This window comes from Ostreococcus lucimarinus, chromosome 6 (assembly GCF_000092065.1).
Source record: "Ostreococcus lucimarinus CCE9901 chromosome 6, complete sequence".
Classification (NCBI taxonomy): Eukaryota; Viridiplantae; Chlorophyta; class Mamiellophyceae; order Mamiellales; family Bathycoccaceae; genus Ostreococcus; species Ostreococcus sp. 'lucimarinus'.
The window spans coordinates 397,107-412,146 of record NC_009360.1 but is presented as its reverse complement, the minus strand read 5'-3'; the positions used below and the strand labels follow the sequence as shown (position 1 = coordinate 412,146).

Genomic DNA, 15,040 nt, shown 5'->3' with positions numbered 1-15,040 from the left:
ATTTTAGCCCGTTGATTACACTTGCTAGTCTATTATCACGCTGCTCCCATCCCAGCTTGATGCATGCAATCGATGTACGGTTTCGGATCCAACATCTGGTGCTCGCCGCCGCCGCGAATCGGCCTCAGCTGTTCGCTCGCCGATATTGCCCGTTGTAAGGTTTCCATCATCTCGGTTTTCTTTGCCTCAAAGCGGGTCTCTGCGAGCTTGAAAACCGCGGCATCTAAGTCGTTGCACTCGTACAGCTTCGCTTTCAGCCCTGGATCCATGGCTCCTTCACTATGATCGCCGCTGTGCGGGTGGTTGGCCCTGAGCGTCGCCGGCAACAAACTTCCTCTGTCGTAGTTGCTATCACTCGTCGATAGCGGCTGTCTTCGCAAAGTATACGCGAGCACGCACGCGCTTTCGTCGAAGCGATGCGTCAAACCGACCCAATCAAGCTCCATCACTCGCTCTTTCGCAAGCGCCATGATGGCGTCGTGGTTGTCCTTCATGGACGTCCACTTATCCTCGAGTAACTTCTTCGTTTGGAAGTTCTTATCCAAGCCGGCTTTGCAGTGATCCTCGAGCATGATTTTGGCGAACTTGCTGTCGGCTCCGAAGTCCTTCAGCTCTTCCTGAGTGAGCGCGGATCCGAGTGGGGTTTGCGCGAGCTTTCCCCAGCCAAGTTTGGCGCGAAGATCGTGATACATGAACAGCTCGCTTCGCCATGCTGCTTGTTCATACTCCGCGGGGTCGCGGAACATGCCCATGAGAATCTTTGGACGTGATAGTCCGAGTTCCGCTTCAAGTTCTGTTGTTCGGCGCAAGAGTTCTCGACCGGTATGACTCGACAACAATCGACATTTTTCCCAATTCTCCCGCGTCGAATCCTCGAGCGGACGCGGATGTCCCGGTTCCCAAACCGTCCCAGCCTTCCACACCGTCGTCAAAAACATAGCGCTCCCCGGGCACAACGCATGTTTCGCACGCAGATCTTTGTCAAGCATGACGTCTTCGCTGCGCACACGATTGATCAAACCGAGCACGTCATCGTTGTCCGAATTCACGAGCTCTAGCGTGTGCAACACGAGTGATGTTCCACCGCTCTTCTCCGTATGGAAATACACGGGCAAAATCGCCGACGATTCTTCGGCGATTTCCTCGTTGTCGTCGTACTCTTCGATGGCGCCCAGTTGCGCCTCGACACCCCTGCGCAACTTCCGCCGAGCATGTCGCTTATCCTCTCTCGCGAGCACCTTTACCGGCACTTCGAGCGTGTGCTTCAGTACGGCGATAGAATCCGCGGCTCCGTCGCTCGACTCTTCTGCTGGCGCCTCCCTCTCGCCAACGGCGTCAGCGGTTTTGTTGCTTGATTCCAACTCCACAGGCGTTTCACTCTCTACGAGTGCCTCCACTGGCTCACTATCGCTGATCAAATCGCTTTGTGGCGTCGACAGCGGCGCAGACGCCGCATCGAGCTCTCTTTCCTCCCGCGCCTTCGTCAACGCCGCCGCCTCCGTCTTTTCCCACGCCCGCTCCATCTGCTGCAGCCTCTTATACTGCTTCTTCTTCTCGTACAACTCCTTCCCCGCAATCTGCACATCGTTCTCATCCCTCACGAGCGCGGCGAAATCTTCTAACGATATCCCAAACACCGACTTGAGCCGCGCGTCGATCGTCTCGCGCTTCACTTGGTCTTCGTTCGCGCCGAGCGCGGCTTCGTTCGAGCGCGCCGCGCGCGTGGCCACGCCCATCGCGAGCAAGCACGCCCCCGCGCCGAGCGCGGCGAAGACGCGCCATCGCTTCGCGATCCATCGCGAGTTGTGTTTCGTCGTCTGCGGGGTCTCGGCGTCCGCCAACAATCCGGCGCGCTCGCCGTCCGACATGATCGCGCGGCGACCGCCGACACCCACGCGTCGACGCGTCGACGCGCGACGAGCGGTGCGTTCGAGACTTGGTTTCTTTCTTGTCTCGTCGAGACTCGCGCGCGTCGATCGCCGTGCGCGCGCGTGTGTGCGGTTTCGCGGTGCCCAAATTGAAGAGGGTGTTGGAGCCCAAATCGCGCGACGGGTGCTTAAACAACGAGCGTAGAAATATTACATGACGAGGCCGCCGCGCGCGATTAGCTGAGCGCGAGCCGACGCCATCGTTCGAAGGCGGTGTCTAATTCGTAGCGCTCGAAAGCGCGTGTCGCGGCGGCGCCGCCGTCAGCGGGCGGGCGCACGCGAAGGCTGTCGAGCGGGAGCAGCGGCTCGTTGAGCGACGGCACGGTTAAATTTTGACGAATCTCCACGAGACGTCTGGAGAGCGCCGCGCTCGCCGCACCCTTTTCGCTCAATAAACTCTCGCGCGCGCGTTTGCCCTTGACGTTCGCCGCGTTGGCGAGCGCGCTTTCGATGTCGCCGTACTGTTCGAGCAACGCCAACGCCGTCTTCGGGCCGACGCCCTCGACGCCCGGAATGTTATCGGCGCTGTCCCCGACGAGGGCCAAAAAATCAATGAATTGCTCGGGTTCGATGACGTTGTTGTGCATCGCTCGGAAATCATCAACCGTGAACGGATCAAACGGATCGCCCTTGCTGCTCTTGCTCGGCTTCAACATCTTCGTCTTCGGCCCGAGCAACTGATAAAAGTCTTTGTCCGGCGAGCAAATGCTCACTCGAAAGCCCGCATCACTGGCGCGTCTGCTCACCGTACCGATGATATCGTCCGCCTCAACCCCACTCAACCTCAATAACGGCACCCCCATGTCCCGCACGAGCTGCTCGACCTTCGGTATGAGCTCCAATAACGGCTCCGGCGTCGGCGGTCGATTCGCCTTGTACTCGACGAACATTTCGTGTCGAAACGTCTTTCCTTTCGCATCCATGCACACCGCCAAGTGCGTCGGTTTCAGCTCCAACAGCGAGCATATCGTGTGCGCGTACGAGTACAACACCGACGTATCCTCTCCAGCCGAGTTCGTCAGTCCTTCGCCGCTTCCGCGCGCGTTCCAACCGTAGTACGCTCGAAACACAAAGCTCAACCCGTCGACGAGGATGAGATGCGGTTCATCCGCATCCTTCGCGATCGACGTCGCCGACGTCGACGCCGCGTCCGCGCGGCCGTCGATCGAGGACGCCACCGCCGTCATCGCGCGTCGGTTCGTCGTCGTCGTCGTCGCTTTCGCGCGTCGTTGATGGTGTCGCTGATGATTCAAACTTTGAACGCGCGGCGCCGACGTTCGCGCGCCGCGCGCCGACGCGAGCGGCGCGACGCACGGCGCCCGTCGCGCGAACATCGGCGCCGCGCACCGCGCGACGCACTTGGCGCACGCGCCGCGCATGGCGACGGCGTGTGGCGCCGCGCGTCGCCCGTCGCCCGTCGCGGACGCGCGACAGACGGCGACGCGCGACAGACGACGACGCGCGATGGCGAGCGACGCGCCGGTGACGGTGCTGGACGTCGTGGACGGCGATCTGCGGGGCGGGTACGCGCTGGACGGCGTCGCGCGCGCGCCGAGCGCGACGCGACGCGGTCGAGTGCGCGCGAAAAGCGCTGGACGCGGGAACGGAAGCGACGACGGCGCGTTCGACGCGATCGCGCGGTCGCGCGTCGAAGACGTGGACGCGTACGAGTGCGTCGTGCGCGCGATGACGTACGGCGACCTGGGATGGGAGCGAGGGAGCGAGGGGATGGTGGTGGCGTGCGAGGCGAGCGGGACGTCGAACAGGACGCGCGAGCGAACGGCGAGGATGTTCTTTGAAGAGTTCAACGTCGGAGGGTTGGCGTTTTTAGATAAGGCGGTGTGCGCGATGTATGCGTGTGGACGCGCGAGCGGAGTGGCGATCGATGTGGGAGAGCAAGGGGTGGAGTGCGCGTGCGTGGTGGAGGGGGCGACGGCGCACTCGACGACGAGGCGGAACGACGACGCGGGAGGACGAGCGATGGATCGCGCGCTGGTGCAGGCGGTGAGGAAGAAACAAGGGATTGCGTTAGATTTGACGACGGCGAGTGATATTCGTCGGAAGTTGGGGAAATGTGCGGCGACGCGGGAGGAGTACGAGGCGTTGGCGCGAGGGTGCGCCACCGTGGAGTGCGAGCAAGAGACATTCGCCATGCCGGATGGAAGCGCGCTAAAGCTGACGAACGAATTGTACGAGTGTGGAGAGGCGGTGATGCCGATCGTGGACGACGTGTGCGAGTGCGTGCAAAAGTGCTCGTCAGAATTGAGACGGTTCGTGTTGGACAGCGTCTTCGTGCACGGCGTGGCCAGCAAAGTCTCTGGGCTTGATGCTCGCTTGTTTCACGAGCTCACGTCGAGTTTGCCGCCCTCGTTGACGCCAACGATGGTAAACATTCCGGAGTACATGCCAGAAACCACGTGGTCGCACGCGCCTTGGACGGGCGCCGCGATGGCGGCGAAAACCATCTTCGCTTCGAACCAGTACATTTCGAAGAGCGATTATACCGATAACGGACCACCGATCGCGCATCGCGGGCGTTAGAGATTAGATAGTATGAAGTATGAATATCATGCGTAGTATCACATCACGCACCTACGCGCGCACACGCCCGCGCGCACTCGCGCGGCGATTATCTAGTAGGATCGGCCCCAGAGAACCCAGCATGTGGCGGGTTCGCCCGTGATGAAGCACTTGGTGCCGGCTTCGAGCGCGGGTTGCTCGAACGGGATACACAGCGTTTTCGCCGCACCGCCCGTGGACTCGGCGGTAGACTTCTTCTTGACGAGCTCTTCGCTGTCCTTGGTGTTGCACCACGGTGTCATGATGAGCTTCTTGGCGTCCAAGGCTTCGATGAAGCCGTCCCAAGACGTGAGAGAGACGATGTTTTCGTCGCGAATCTTCCTAGCGCGCTCGAACATGTCCTTTTGGATTTGTTCGCACAACTCGGAGCATCGCTTAGTCAAATCTTCGATTTTGACCGTTTCCTTCTCGCGAGTGTCACGTCTGGCGATCACGCACGTGCCAGTTTCTAAGTCGCGCGCGCCGAATTCGACGCGCATCGGCACCCCCTTCAGTTCCCAGTGGTTATACTTCCAACCTGGCGTGTAGTTGTCGCGGTTATCGAGCTTGGATCGCACGCCAGCGGCCTTGAGCGACTTGCACATGCCAGTCGCGATTTCTATAGAGCGAAAAGTACGAGGTTAGTACGCCGAGAGTGAACTCATCGCGCCTCCGCGTGAAGCAAAGGAATTTAGACCCCAAGCCATTATAACTAAGCCATGACCCGAAGGTTTCGACCAGATATTGGTAAAGGCGTCTTGGCATTTTTTATCCGACCCTTTAAATGGCGATTATGCTCATCGAAATCGAGCACTTCGCAGGTAAGAAAGTCGTTGCGAGAAAAACTGTCGGAAACGCGATTGCGCGAGTGAAATAAAACGTACCGTCCATCTTCTGCTTGGCCTCGTCCGAAAGCTTACTATTAGGGATTGGAATGACGATCGCCTGCACCGGCGCGACCTTTGGCGGCAGCACGAGGCCGTCGTCATCGCCGTGCACCATGTACATGACACCAAGCGTTCTCGTGGTGAAGCCCCACGAGTTTTGCCACACCAAAGAGCGCCCACCCTTCGCGTCTTCGTACTCGATGTTGAACATTTTCGCGAAGTTTTGGCCCAAGCAGTGTGACGTCGCACCCTGCACGCCTCTACCAGATCCCGGCACGTACGCTTCGACCGTAGTAGTGTAATCTCCACCGGCAAACTTTTCCTTTTCAGATTTCTTACCCGGAACGACGGGCACGGCCAGATATTCTTCATACACTCGACGGTAGAGCTCCAAGATTTGACGCACCTCGACGTCGCATTCCGCTTTGCTACTGTAAGCGGTGTGTCCCTCTTGCCACAAGAACTCGCGCGAACGAATGAACGGAGTTGGATGCTTAAATTCCCAGCGCACGACGTTGCACCACTGGTTTAATCGCAAAGGCAAGTCTCTGTGCGAACGAATCCATTGCGCGTAATGCGGGTACATCACCGTCTCTGATGTCGGGCGAACCGCGATCGGGACCTCGAGATCGGTGTTTCCGCTTCGAGTAACCCACGCAACTTCCGGGGCGAAGTCTTCGATGTGGTCCTTCTCCGCTTCTAATCGGCTCGCCGAGACGAACATGGGGAAGTAGCAGTTTTCCACCTCGAGCTCTTTGATCTCGCGATCGAAGAATTCTTTCAAGTACTCCCATTGCGCGTACGCCCACGGCTTCAAGATGTAGCAACCAGAAATATCGTAATAATCGATGAGATCTCCCGCGACGACCACTTGCGAATACCACGCGCCGAAATCCTCGTCGCGCTTGGTGGATAAACCGAGACCCGTCTCCTTCTTCTTCTCAGCTTTCCCAGCCCCGGGCGCCGACTTGTTCGGATCGTCCGCCTTCTTCTCCTTCGGTGCTTTCGCGGCTTTTGCCTTGGGCATGCGAATCATATCGCACATCCGAAGCTTCCCCATGACGGCTTTCACATCCTCGTGCGCCGCCATTTCTTCCATAAACCGCATCACGTTCGGCAACGCATCCCGCGCCGCCGGATCCAGCGCCTTCGCGAACGCCGGGAACAACGCCGCCGCGACGACGATATCCGCCGCCGACGGCGCATCTCCCGCCAAAAACCTCGATCGTCCCAATCGAGCGTTCGTCTCGCTCGCCGCGTCCGCGAGCGCCGCTCTCGCCGCCTCGAACGCCCCCTCATCCATCGCGATCGTCCCAGACAGCATCCCGACCGCCGTCAGCATCGGCGTTCGCATCACATCGCGTTCGAACGTCACCCATCGATCGATTTCGTTCGCATCGCACGCCTCCGGGTGCGTCACGCTCGCGTTGCCCGCCTTCGCCTTGCCGAGCGTCCACTCCAGAATCTCCGTCGCCCCCTCCACCGTCTCCCCGCTCGCCGCGACGAGCACGGGCGAGGTTTTACACGCGCCGGTGTACTTTTTAAACATCTGCGTCGTCACGCCGACGCCGCAGAGCTTGGCGAGGAGGCGCGCGCCGTCGCTTCCGTCGAGGTCTTTGGCGTAGAGCACGGCGGCGCCCTTGAGCGGCTCGGCGCGCGCGAACGCGGGCGCGAGGGAGACGGCGGCCATCTGGTCGTTGATCGCGCTCGCGGAGGCGTCCATCGCGGCGCGAACGCGGACGCGCGACGACGCGCGCGAATGTGCGGGCGCGGATCCATCGAGGTCGAGCTCAGGTCTTGGGACGCCGAGCGACGACGGCGAACGCGCGAAATCGACGGCGAAGAGACGGGAGCGGCTGCGACGCGATCGGGTGTGGCTATTACGAAGAAATGGGGAAGTTACGCGTGCGTCTGACGGAATCGAGGACGCGGACGAGGCCGTGGGCGTCGTAGGCGTCGATGGCGAGGCGAGCGCCGACGCCGTAAATCTCGCTCGGATCTTCTCGAATGGCTTCGCAGCAATAGGCGGCGAGCGCGGCGTCGGATGCGGTGGCGTTTTGGGACGCCATTTGACGCTCGATCCAAAGCAAGGCGAACAGCTGACACAAACCCTCTTCAACGATCGGTTCGAGGGTGGGAAATCCGTTCAAACGGAGGTACATGTGCATGCACTCGTGCGCCAGAATCGAAGAGAAGAGCACGCGAGGAAGACAGGACAGGACGATGATGGCGGTGACTTTTTGCGTCGTCGATCGAGGGATGCGGTGTTCGACCATGTCAAGCTGACCGAAGACGTCGAACACTGATCCCGCGTTGGATGGTTTCCAAGTCGGTTGTCGGTAGACGGTGGATATCGTTTCGACGTGCGACACGCACATACCGCGTACCTGCGAGGTGCGACCTTGGTGCCATTTTTCTTCCTCGTCGACGTGATTGATGACGTCCTGCGTGCAAAGATATAGTGGCGGCAATTCCCCGCCGGTACCGAGCGCGCTCAAGCCATACGTTCCGAAAAAGTCGAGGATATCGCGATACAACGGTTCGGCGTCCTTGGTGTCGATGACGACGGTTTGCACGCACTCTAAACACAGCGTTCTGCCATCGGGTGCGGCGATGTACTCCTCACCGCCGCGCTTTTCATACCGCCTACATCCATCGCACCGATTCGTTCCGTCCGTGGCGTGCTCTACGCACGAAATCTCGCCCCAGTACGGCGTCGTCTCGAAATGTATGTACCCGTCGCGAGACGGAATACACGCCGCGCACACGCAACACGTCGGCCGGTGTCTTTCCCGATAGCACCTCGCGTGAAATAACCTACGATCCTCGCCCGGTTTACCGGTCACGACGTACTCCCCCCCGCCGCCGAACACGCCCCGAAGCTGCTCTCCGCAATCGTCGCAGCGAAAACATCGCGCGTGCCAACATCCGCCCAACGCTCTCACGCTCGTCACGCGCTCGAGCGCGCCGAGCGCGCCCCCGCACCCGACGCACGCGTCACTCGTCGACGCGCCCGTCGCGGGCGCGGACGTCGCGCGCGCGCGCGCGCCGCCGTCGACATCCGTCCCTCGCGCCGTCTCGCGCGCGTTCGCCAGCTCCTCCGCCTGCAGCGCGCGCGCCAGCGCCTCGTCGTCCGCCGTCTCCTCCGTCGCCGGCGCACGCGCGACCGGACGCAAGAACGCGTCGTCGAGCGGCCGTCCGCGCCCGTCGTCGCGCGTCGCGCGTCGCAGCGCCTCCGCGAGCGCCGCGTCTTCGAGCGGCATCGCCGCCGCGCCGTCGACCGCGCGCACGCGCATCGACGCCGCGCTCGCGCGCCGCATCGCCTCGCGCCCGACCGTGTGCTCGCTCGACGTCGCCGCGGCGCGATCGGCGCCGTCGCGCCCGTCGCTCGCCGCGGCGCCCATCAGTGGCGCCGAAACCGTTACGTCGCGTCACATCCATGCGCGCCGCGACGCGCGCCGCGACGCGCGTCGCGCGCGCGTTCGCCCGCGACGCGCCGCGGCGACCTCGACCGCGATCTCGACCGTTCGCCGCGACGCGCCGCGACGACGGGCTCGTCGAGTCGTTCGAGGACGGCACCAAAATCTTCGCGCCGCGCGGTTTCGAGCGCGCGCTCTTCGCCGAGTGCGGCTTCGGCGCGGATCAGCACGGGCAGGACGCGACGAAGGCGGCCGTGCGCGCGTGTCGGAACGCCATCGAATTCAACAGCGTGCCGTCGGTGCGAGCGGTGGTGCCGGGGGGGTACGCGAAGATGAAGATCCACGTGCAGCTGGGCGTGCCGGAGAACGCGAAGGTGGACGCGGGACGCGTGCGCGAGGTGTTTCCGTACGGAGAGGTGGTGGACGTGCAGATAGACACCGGTGGGTTGCGCGCGAGGAGTTGGATTTCGATTCCGGCGCAGGGGGACGCGAACGATGATTTTTTGATTTGCGTGGCGTGCGTCACGGTGGGGTATTAAAAGCGTCGACGCGCGGACGCGAACGCGAACGCGTAAAGCGACGCGCGTCGCGCGCGATTACGCGTCGTCGCTACGCGTCTACGTCGGAGTCGTCCAGGTCGAACGCGCGATCGTCGTGGTCGTCATCGACGTCGCCGTCGAAAGGGCTGAGAATTTCGTCGTCGTCTTCGAGACGCGAAGCGTCGTTTTCGTAGTCGTCGTCTTCGTAGTCGTCGTCTTCGTAATCGTCTTCGTCGTAATCATTGTCTTCGTAATCATTGTCTTCGTCCTCGTCGACGTCTTCGTCGCCCTCGTCGACGTCTTCGTCGCCCTCGTCGACGTCTTCGTCGTCCACGTCGGCGTATCTGTGGTGCTCGCGCCCGCCGTGGATCGATAAGTTTCCGAGCGACACGTTGACGTTTCGCATGTCGAGCTCTTCGGCGGCTTCGTCCGCGGTGCGACGCGAGCTCGCGTACGACGACGAAGACGACGAAGACGCGAGAGAATGCCGCACTCCGGCGCCACCTGCGTCGCGAACACGTAAGTTCGACATGATTTGGTCGAGATCAGACCATCGCACGTCGGTGTGGTCGTCCGAAGCGCGCGCCGGCGCGGCGTCCGCGCGCTCTCGGAGACGCTCTCGCTGAGACGTCGGCGCTCGACGACCGAACGCGACTTTGATCGGCATCCTAACCTCGCGGTTACGTTCGCGCACGCGACACTCTTCTTCGTGCGCGTCGTAAAGCGCCGGATCTTGACTCGGGATCACCGTGTGCGCCGCCGCGCGCACGCCCGGTGGGAAATCGCACTCGCGCGGAATCACGATGGCTTGCCGCGGCGTCTCGCCCGCGCGCGACTCCGTCCACGCCTGCGCCTGCGTGTCGCCTCGCAGGGTGAATATCTTACGAATCGAACACTCCCCGCGAATGACGATGGCATCGATCGACCTGTACCCCGCGCTCCCGCTCGAAAAACACACCGGCACGAGCTCGACGAGCGGCAGGAGCAAAGTCACCCACTCGTCGCGCGGCAAATCTCTCAACGGCACCTGACAGTGCAACGGCGTCGGCCGAACCTCGGAAAACGACGAACTAAACACCAACCTGCGTCGCGCGTCCGCCGCGTCGCGCACGCGCACCTCGAACGAAAAGTTCGCCCCCCCCGACGCGCGCAGCTGCATCGCCAAGATGGGCTGCGTCGCGCCCATCGCGCCGTCCTCCCCGCACGCGAGCGCGCCCGCTCCGCCTCCGCGCACGCGCACGACGTACCCTCGCGCGCTCGCGTCGTACGCTCGCCCGCCGCCGCCTCGCCACGCGCGTCGCGTCCCGTCACCGTCGTCGTCGTCGTCGCATCCATCGACGCGACTCGAACCGTCGCGACGTGCGCGCCCGCGTCGCGCGCGATGCGTCTTCGCGTCGAACAGCTCGACGTGCGCGCCGCCTTGAAACGCGTCGAACACCGTCATCCCGTCGTCGTCGTCGTCGTCGTCCGCGCGCGTCCGCGTCGTCGTCTCGCGTCCGCGCGCGTTGACCGCGTCGCGGCGTCGACGCGACGCGACGTTGACCGCGCGACCGACCCGTAACAACGCCACCGTTTCGGTTTCGGGGAGATTGGAGATCTGGAGCTTACCCTCCCGTACCTATTTCTCCAAGTGTGTTGGGACACATCATTTTGCCATCACACAAAGCGCGATCGCGCGCCTTTTTTCAAAAAAAAATTTTTTTTTCAAACGAGGGGGACGACAGCCCGACGACGACGGCGACGGCGACGGCGCGCGACGACGGCGACGCACACCGCGACGCCGGGACGCGCGCCGGGACGCGGCGACGGGACGATCGACGGACGCGAGCGTCGACGACGGACGCGCGGGACGACGACGGACGCGCGGCGGCGCGCGAGGGACGACGCGTTGAAACGATTTCGATTTAAACGACGGGGACGATGGAACGACCGGCGTCGGAATCGCTGACGACGATCGCGCCGCTGCAGCTGCGGTTCGAGGACATATCCGTGCACTCGCCGGGGGTGTTCGCGAAGTCGGACGCGATGAAGACGCTGCGGGAGGCGCCGAGCGGGGTTGGATTTCGCGCGGCGCTCAAGGAGTTGAATCAGACGGAGGATTCGTTCGCGAAGATTTTGTCGCAGGCGCGGGAGAAGGCGCTCGGGAACGGGGACGGGGATTTGGAGCGAATCAAGGCGCACATTAAGCGGTTGAAGTTCGGGACGATCGAGTTGTCGACGGAACAGGCGTTTTTGAAGGCGGTTTTGGAATCGCGACCGTTGCCCAAGGAGACGCCGACGGAGAGCGAAGGGTTCAAAGCTTTGCAACAGCGGTTGAAGAATTTGACGAACGAGAACGAACGACGGGCGGAGGAGATGGAACGCGAGATTGCGTCGCTCGGGGACGAGTACGAGACGTTTCGCGTCGAGCATAGGGCGTTGACGGAGGTTGTGGAAGAATTAGAGCAGTTGGAGGCGGAAGCCGCGGCGGCGGCGTGGGAAGCGCAGGCGGGAGACGCCTCGGTGAGCGCCGCGGACCGGGCGAAGTCCAAGGAGGAGTTACAGCGCGAGCTCGAAGCGCTCGATGCGGAACTGCGCGAGGTGAATGTGAAGTTGAGCGAGAATCAAAGCGGCGCGAGCGAACTCAAGGCGGAGTTGGCGCCGGACGAGAGCGCGATTGATCAAATCAACGCCCAGGCCAAGTACTTGATCGGTATCTCCAAGGCTGCGGCGCGAGAAGCGGAAATGTCGGCGCAAATCGCCGAAGCGCAAGAGGCGGTGCTCGAGCAAACGAAATTGCTAGTCACTTTACAAGGGGTGGAAATCATGGCCATCGAAGAAAACGCCCTCGTGCTCAAGATTCACACGCACTTGCCCGCGACGCCCGAGTTCGCCATGGAAAGCGCCAAGCCGCGTGGCCCGAGCTCGACGACGCACACGGTCACGCTGCACTTGATGAAGGATAGCGCTCGTCTCGCCGGGGCGACGCTCGAACCGTCGGACACGCCCATCCTCGACATCATCGAAGAGTCGGCGGGCATGCCCGTCCTCGCTCGCGCGTTGGCGGAAATCCGCCTTCGCATCGCCGCCACGGCGCAACGTGCCGAGGCCCTCGCGGCGGCGGCGGCGCGAACGGCGCTCAGATGGAGTTCCGGCGAGTCATTGGTGCGCGCGGCGCTGCCAAACGGCGCCGTCGCCGTCTTGGACGTGCCTTTCGAATGGCCGACGCGCGGCGCGAACATTTCGTTGATCAATGTCGAGATGGTGCCGCCGCAAGTGGCACAACTCGCGGTGACCCGCCTGATGACGAAGAATCTGTTGTGCATCGGCGACGCGCTCGAAGCCACGAGCGAGGCGCTGAAGAACCAGGCGTAATCTACGCGTGTACCGGTAGAAGGCTTTGTAATGATTTCACAAAATACGACAAACTAAGGAGGAGCACGCGATGGGTGGCTATGACGATGCATCGCTGCTTTCTACGAACGCGCGCGCGCGCGGATTCACCAACGCACGGCGCCCTTTTTCTTTGGTTTCGGAGTCGGTTTCGGCTTGTCGCCGCCGCCACCGCGCCCGCCGCCGCCTCGACCACCACTCGGCGCGTCGGTTCGAGCCGCGAAAGCGGGCATCGCCGCGCGATCGCTGCCGTCGGTGCGACCACCTCGATCGGGAACGCTTCCCATGAGCACCTTTTTCACCGCGCTTTGTAAGCCGTCGCTCCCCGCCGTCACCTTGATCCCGGCCACGGCTAAGTCCGCGTACCGAGCGTCGCACACGTCGTCCATCGTCACCTGCGGCGCGACGTGAAGCTCACTGACGACTCTGCGCGCGAACTCTTCGCGCACGTCCTTCAGCGCGTTCAATCTCGCGCTATAACAAAACGACGTCGTCGTCACTTGCGCGCGTTTCGCCACCATCTCCCTCCGCGCCTTGTACTCATCATGCAACGCCCTCTCCACGCGTTCGATCAACTCCCGCTGCGCGTTCGTCCAACTCGACGCGTCCAACACCTTACGCGCGTGATTTTCCGGCAACTCGCGCAGCGTCGCCGTCGCTCGAGCCGTCGCCGCGTCCAAAACCTCCGTCGTCGACTTCGACGCCGCGTCCTCCAGTCCGCTCGCCAACCGCTCGATCGCTCGCACCGCGCGCTCCCCCGTCTCGTCCGCGTCCATCGCGTCTTCCCTCGCGCGTTCGCTCGCGCTCGCGCGCTTTTCACCGCCTTCCCTCGCCGCGCGCGCCGCCGTCTCCAGCGCCGTCACCTGCAGCGTCGTCGCGCACCGCCGCAGCGCGTCCACGAACGCCTCGCGCGCGTCCGCGTCGTCCCCGCTCGCGCGCGCGCCGTCTACCAGCGCGTCCGCGTCGCCCGTCGCGCCTCCCGCGCGCCGCATCGCCGCGGCGCACGCCCGCGCGAGCGCGACGCGCGCGTCGTCGTCGCCGTCGTCCCGTCGCGCCTCCCCGCGCGCCCACGCCGCGAGCGCGCGCGCGTCCGCGCCGCGCGCGGCGTCGACGCCCGCGTCCTCGAGCCGCTCGAGCGCGTCCGCGACGACGTCGACGGACGCCATCGCGACGGCGCCGCGCGATGGCGTCGCGATGTGACGCGACCGGCGGCGATCGCGCGCCAATTCGCGACGCCCCGACATGAGCGCGCGCAAGGAGCGCGCGGCGCAGGAGATCGACCACCTCGCGTACGTCCTGCGCGGGCGCGACGGTCCCGAGACGCGGAGCGCGCGACTCGGGGACAATCGATTCGATTTCTTTCGAGGGAAAGATTTCTATCGCGTCCTGCGCGAGCGCGTCGACGTGCTCGATGAGTACTGCGCCGTGGACGAGAGGCAGCGGCGAGAGATGGAGGCGGACGCGGCGAAGCGAGACGAGGTGAACGCGATGCGGATAAAGCACTGCGGGGCGTGCCTGCTGCAACGGGGATACATCGTGCGGTGCGAGCGAGAGATAAAACACGCGCGAAGCGGACGGGTGAAGCTGGTCAAGTTTCCGCATTACCTGATGCGAACGCGCGATCAGACGTTCGTGGAGGATGCGTTCTACGCGTGGACGTACGAGATGCCGATGAGCTGGAAGAGCGTGGTGCTGAGCGGATTGTTCGCGGTGTTGGTGGTGGCGATGTGCTTGTTTCCGCTGGCGCCGATTTGGTTTAAAAAGTTGATCCTGTACGTGTGCGTGGCGATTTTGGTGACGTTTGCGGTGATTTTCACCGTGCGGTTGGTGGTGTTCGTGGTGGTGTGGATCTTTACCGGGGAACACTTTTGGATCATGCCGAATCTGACGGACGATACGGTGCCGATTAACGAAATCTTTTCGCCGATGTGGGCGTTTGACGCGGAGGCGAAAAAGATCGGTTTGGCGCAGCGCTTCGTGAGTTTGACCGTCGGCGGAGCGTTGGTGTACGGCCTGTACTCTTACGCGCCAGAAACCGGCGGCGCGGTGGCCAACTTGAACAGGGCGCACGATTCCATTTTGGACTTGTTCAACCTCAAGGACGGACCGAAGAGTTTGGGCGGCGGCGCGAACGCGACGGCGAACGCCACGAACGAGGGGAACGCCACGGTCGAGATCGAGGTGAACGCGACCGTGGTGGATGACGCGAACGCGACGAACGCGACGAACGCGACCGTGATTCCGAGCCTGGACGAGATTCTGGCGGAGGTCGGCGACGTGGAAGACGACGAAGAGGAACGAGGAACGAGGGACGAACTTTAATGCAATGATTGATT

The 15,040-nt window shown here is 62.8% G+C and overlaps 10 protein-coding genes across 10 annotated transcripts; 4 read left to right on the top strand and 6 right to left on the bottom strand.

Annotated features, from left to right (window-relative positions):
• Positions 1–33: 33 nt before the first annotated feature.
• Positions 34–1,992, bottom strand: OSTLU_32186 (predicted protein). Its single transcript, XM_001418206.1, has one exon. It carries the CDS (start codon positions 1,866–1,868, stop codon positions 36–38), a length of 1,833 nt encoding a protein of 610 aa, XP_001418243.1. The 5' UTR covers positions 1,869–1,992; the 3' UTR covers positions 34–35.
• Positions 1,993–2,326: 334 nt separating this feature from the next.
• On the bottom strand, positions 2,327–3,025 carry OSTLU_5068 (predicted protein; the record flags this gene model as incomplete). Its single annotated transcript, XM_001418205.1, has 1 exon — positions 2,327–3,025. A coding segment is annotated over one exon (699 nt), but the record flags the coding sequence as incomplete, so codon positions are not given.
• Positions 3,026–3,392: 367 nt separating this feature from the next.
• ARP3502 (predicted protein) lies at positions 3,393–4,469 on the top strand (the record flags this gene model as incomplete). Its single annotated transcript, XM_001418435.1, has 1 exon — positions 3,393–4,469. One exon carries the CDS (start codon positions 3,393–3,395, stop codon positions 4,467–4,469), a length of 1,077 nt encoding a protein of 358 aa, XP_001418472.1.
• A 70-nt stretch (positions 4,470–4,539) lies between these two features.
• OSTLU_19561 (predicted protein) lies at positions 4,540–6,401 on the bottom strand (the record flags this gene model as incomplete). The annotated part of the gene is made up of 2 exons (XM_001418204.1): positions 4,540–5,106; positions 5,372–6,401. The coding sequence occupies 2 exons, from the start codon at positions 6,399–6,401 to the stop codon at positions 4,562–4,564; spliced, it is 1,575 nt and encodes a 524-aa protein (XP_001418241.1). The 3' UTR covers positions 4,540–4,561.
• Positions 6,402–7,254: 853 nt separating this feature from the next.
• On the bottom strand, positions 7,255–8,637 carry OSTLU_40934 (predicted protein; the record flags this gene model as incomplete). Its single annotated transcript, XM_001418203.1, has 1 exon — positions 7,255–8,637. The coding sequence occupies one exon, from the start codon at positions 8,635–8,637 to the stop codon at positions 7,255–7,257; it is 1,383 nt and encodes a 460-aa protein (XP_001418240.1).
• A 329-nt stretch (positions 8,638–8,966) lies between these two features.
• On the top strand, positions 8,967–9,332 carry OSTLU_8006 (predicted protein; the record flags this gene model as incomplete). Its single annotated transcript, XM_001418434.2, has 1 exon — positions 8,967–9,332. A coding segment is annotated over one exon (366 nt), but the record flags the coding sequence as incomplete, so codon positions are not given.
• A 70-nt stretch (positions 9,333–9,402) lies between these two features.
• OSTLU_15789 (predicted protein) lies at positions 9,403–10,518 on the bottom strand (the record flags this gene model as incomplete). The annotated part of the gene is made up of 1 exon (XM_001418202.1): positions 9,403–10,518. The coding sequence occupies one exon, from the start codon at positions 10,516–10,518 to the stop codon at positions 9,403–9,405; it is 1,116 nt and encodes a 371-aa protein (XP_001418239.1).
• Positions 10,519–11,252: 734 nt separating this feature from the next.
• On the top strand, positions 11,253–12,686 carry OSTLU_15788 (predicted protein; the record flags this gene model as incomplete). Its single annotated transcript, XM_001418433.1, has 1 exon — positions 11,253–12,686. One exon carries the CDS (start codon positions 11,253–11,255, stop codon positions 12,684–12,686), a length of 1,434 nt encoding a protein of 477 aa, XP_001418470.1.
• Positions 12,687–12,811: 125 nt separating this feature from the next.
• Positions 12,812–13,696, bottom strand: OSTLU_32178 (predicted protein; the record flags this gene model as incomplete). The annotated part of the gene is made up of 1 exon (XM_001418201.1): positions 12,812–13,696. The coding sequence occupies one exon, from the start codon at positions 13,694–13,696 to the stop codon at positions 12,812–12,814; it is 885 nt and encodes a 294-aa protein (XP_001418238.1).
• Positions 13,697–13,946: 250 nt separating this feature from the next.
• OSTLU_87529 (NSCC2 family transporter: translocation proteinSec62) lies at positions 13,947–15,026 on the top strand (the record flags this gene model as incomplete). Its single annotated transcript, XM_001418432.1, has 1 exon — positions 13,947–15,026. The coding sequence occupies one exon, from the start codon at positions 13,947–13,949 to the stop codon at positions 15,024–15,026; it is 1,080 nt and encodes a 359-aa protein (XP_001418469.1).
• Between the last annotated feature and the right edge of the window lie 14 nt (positions 15,027–15,040).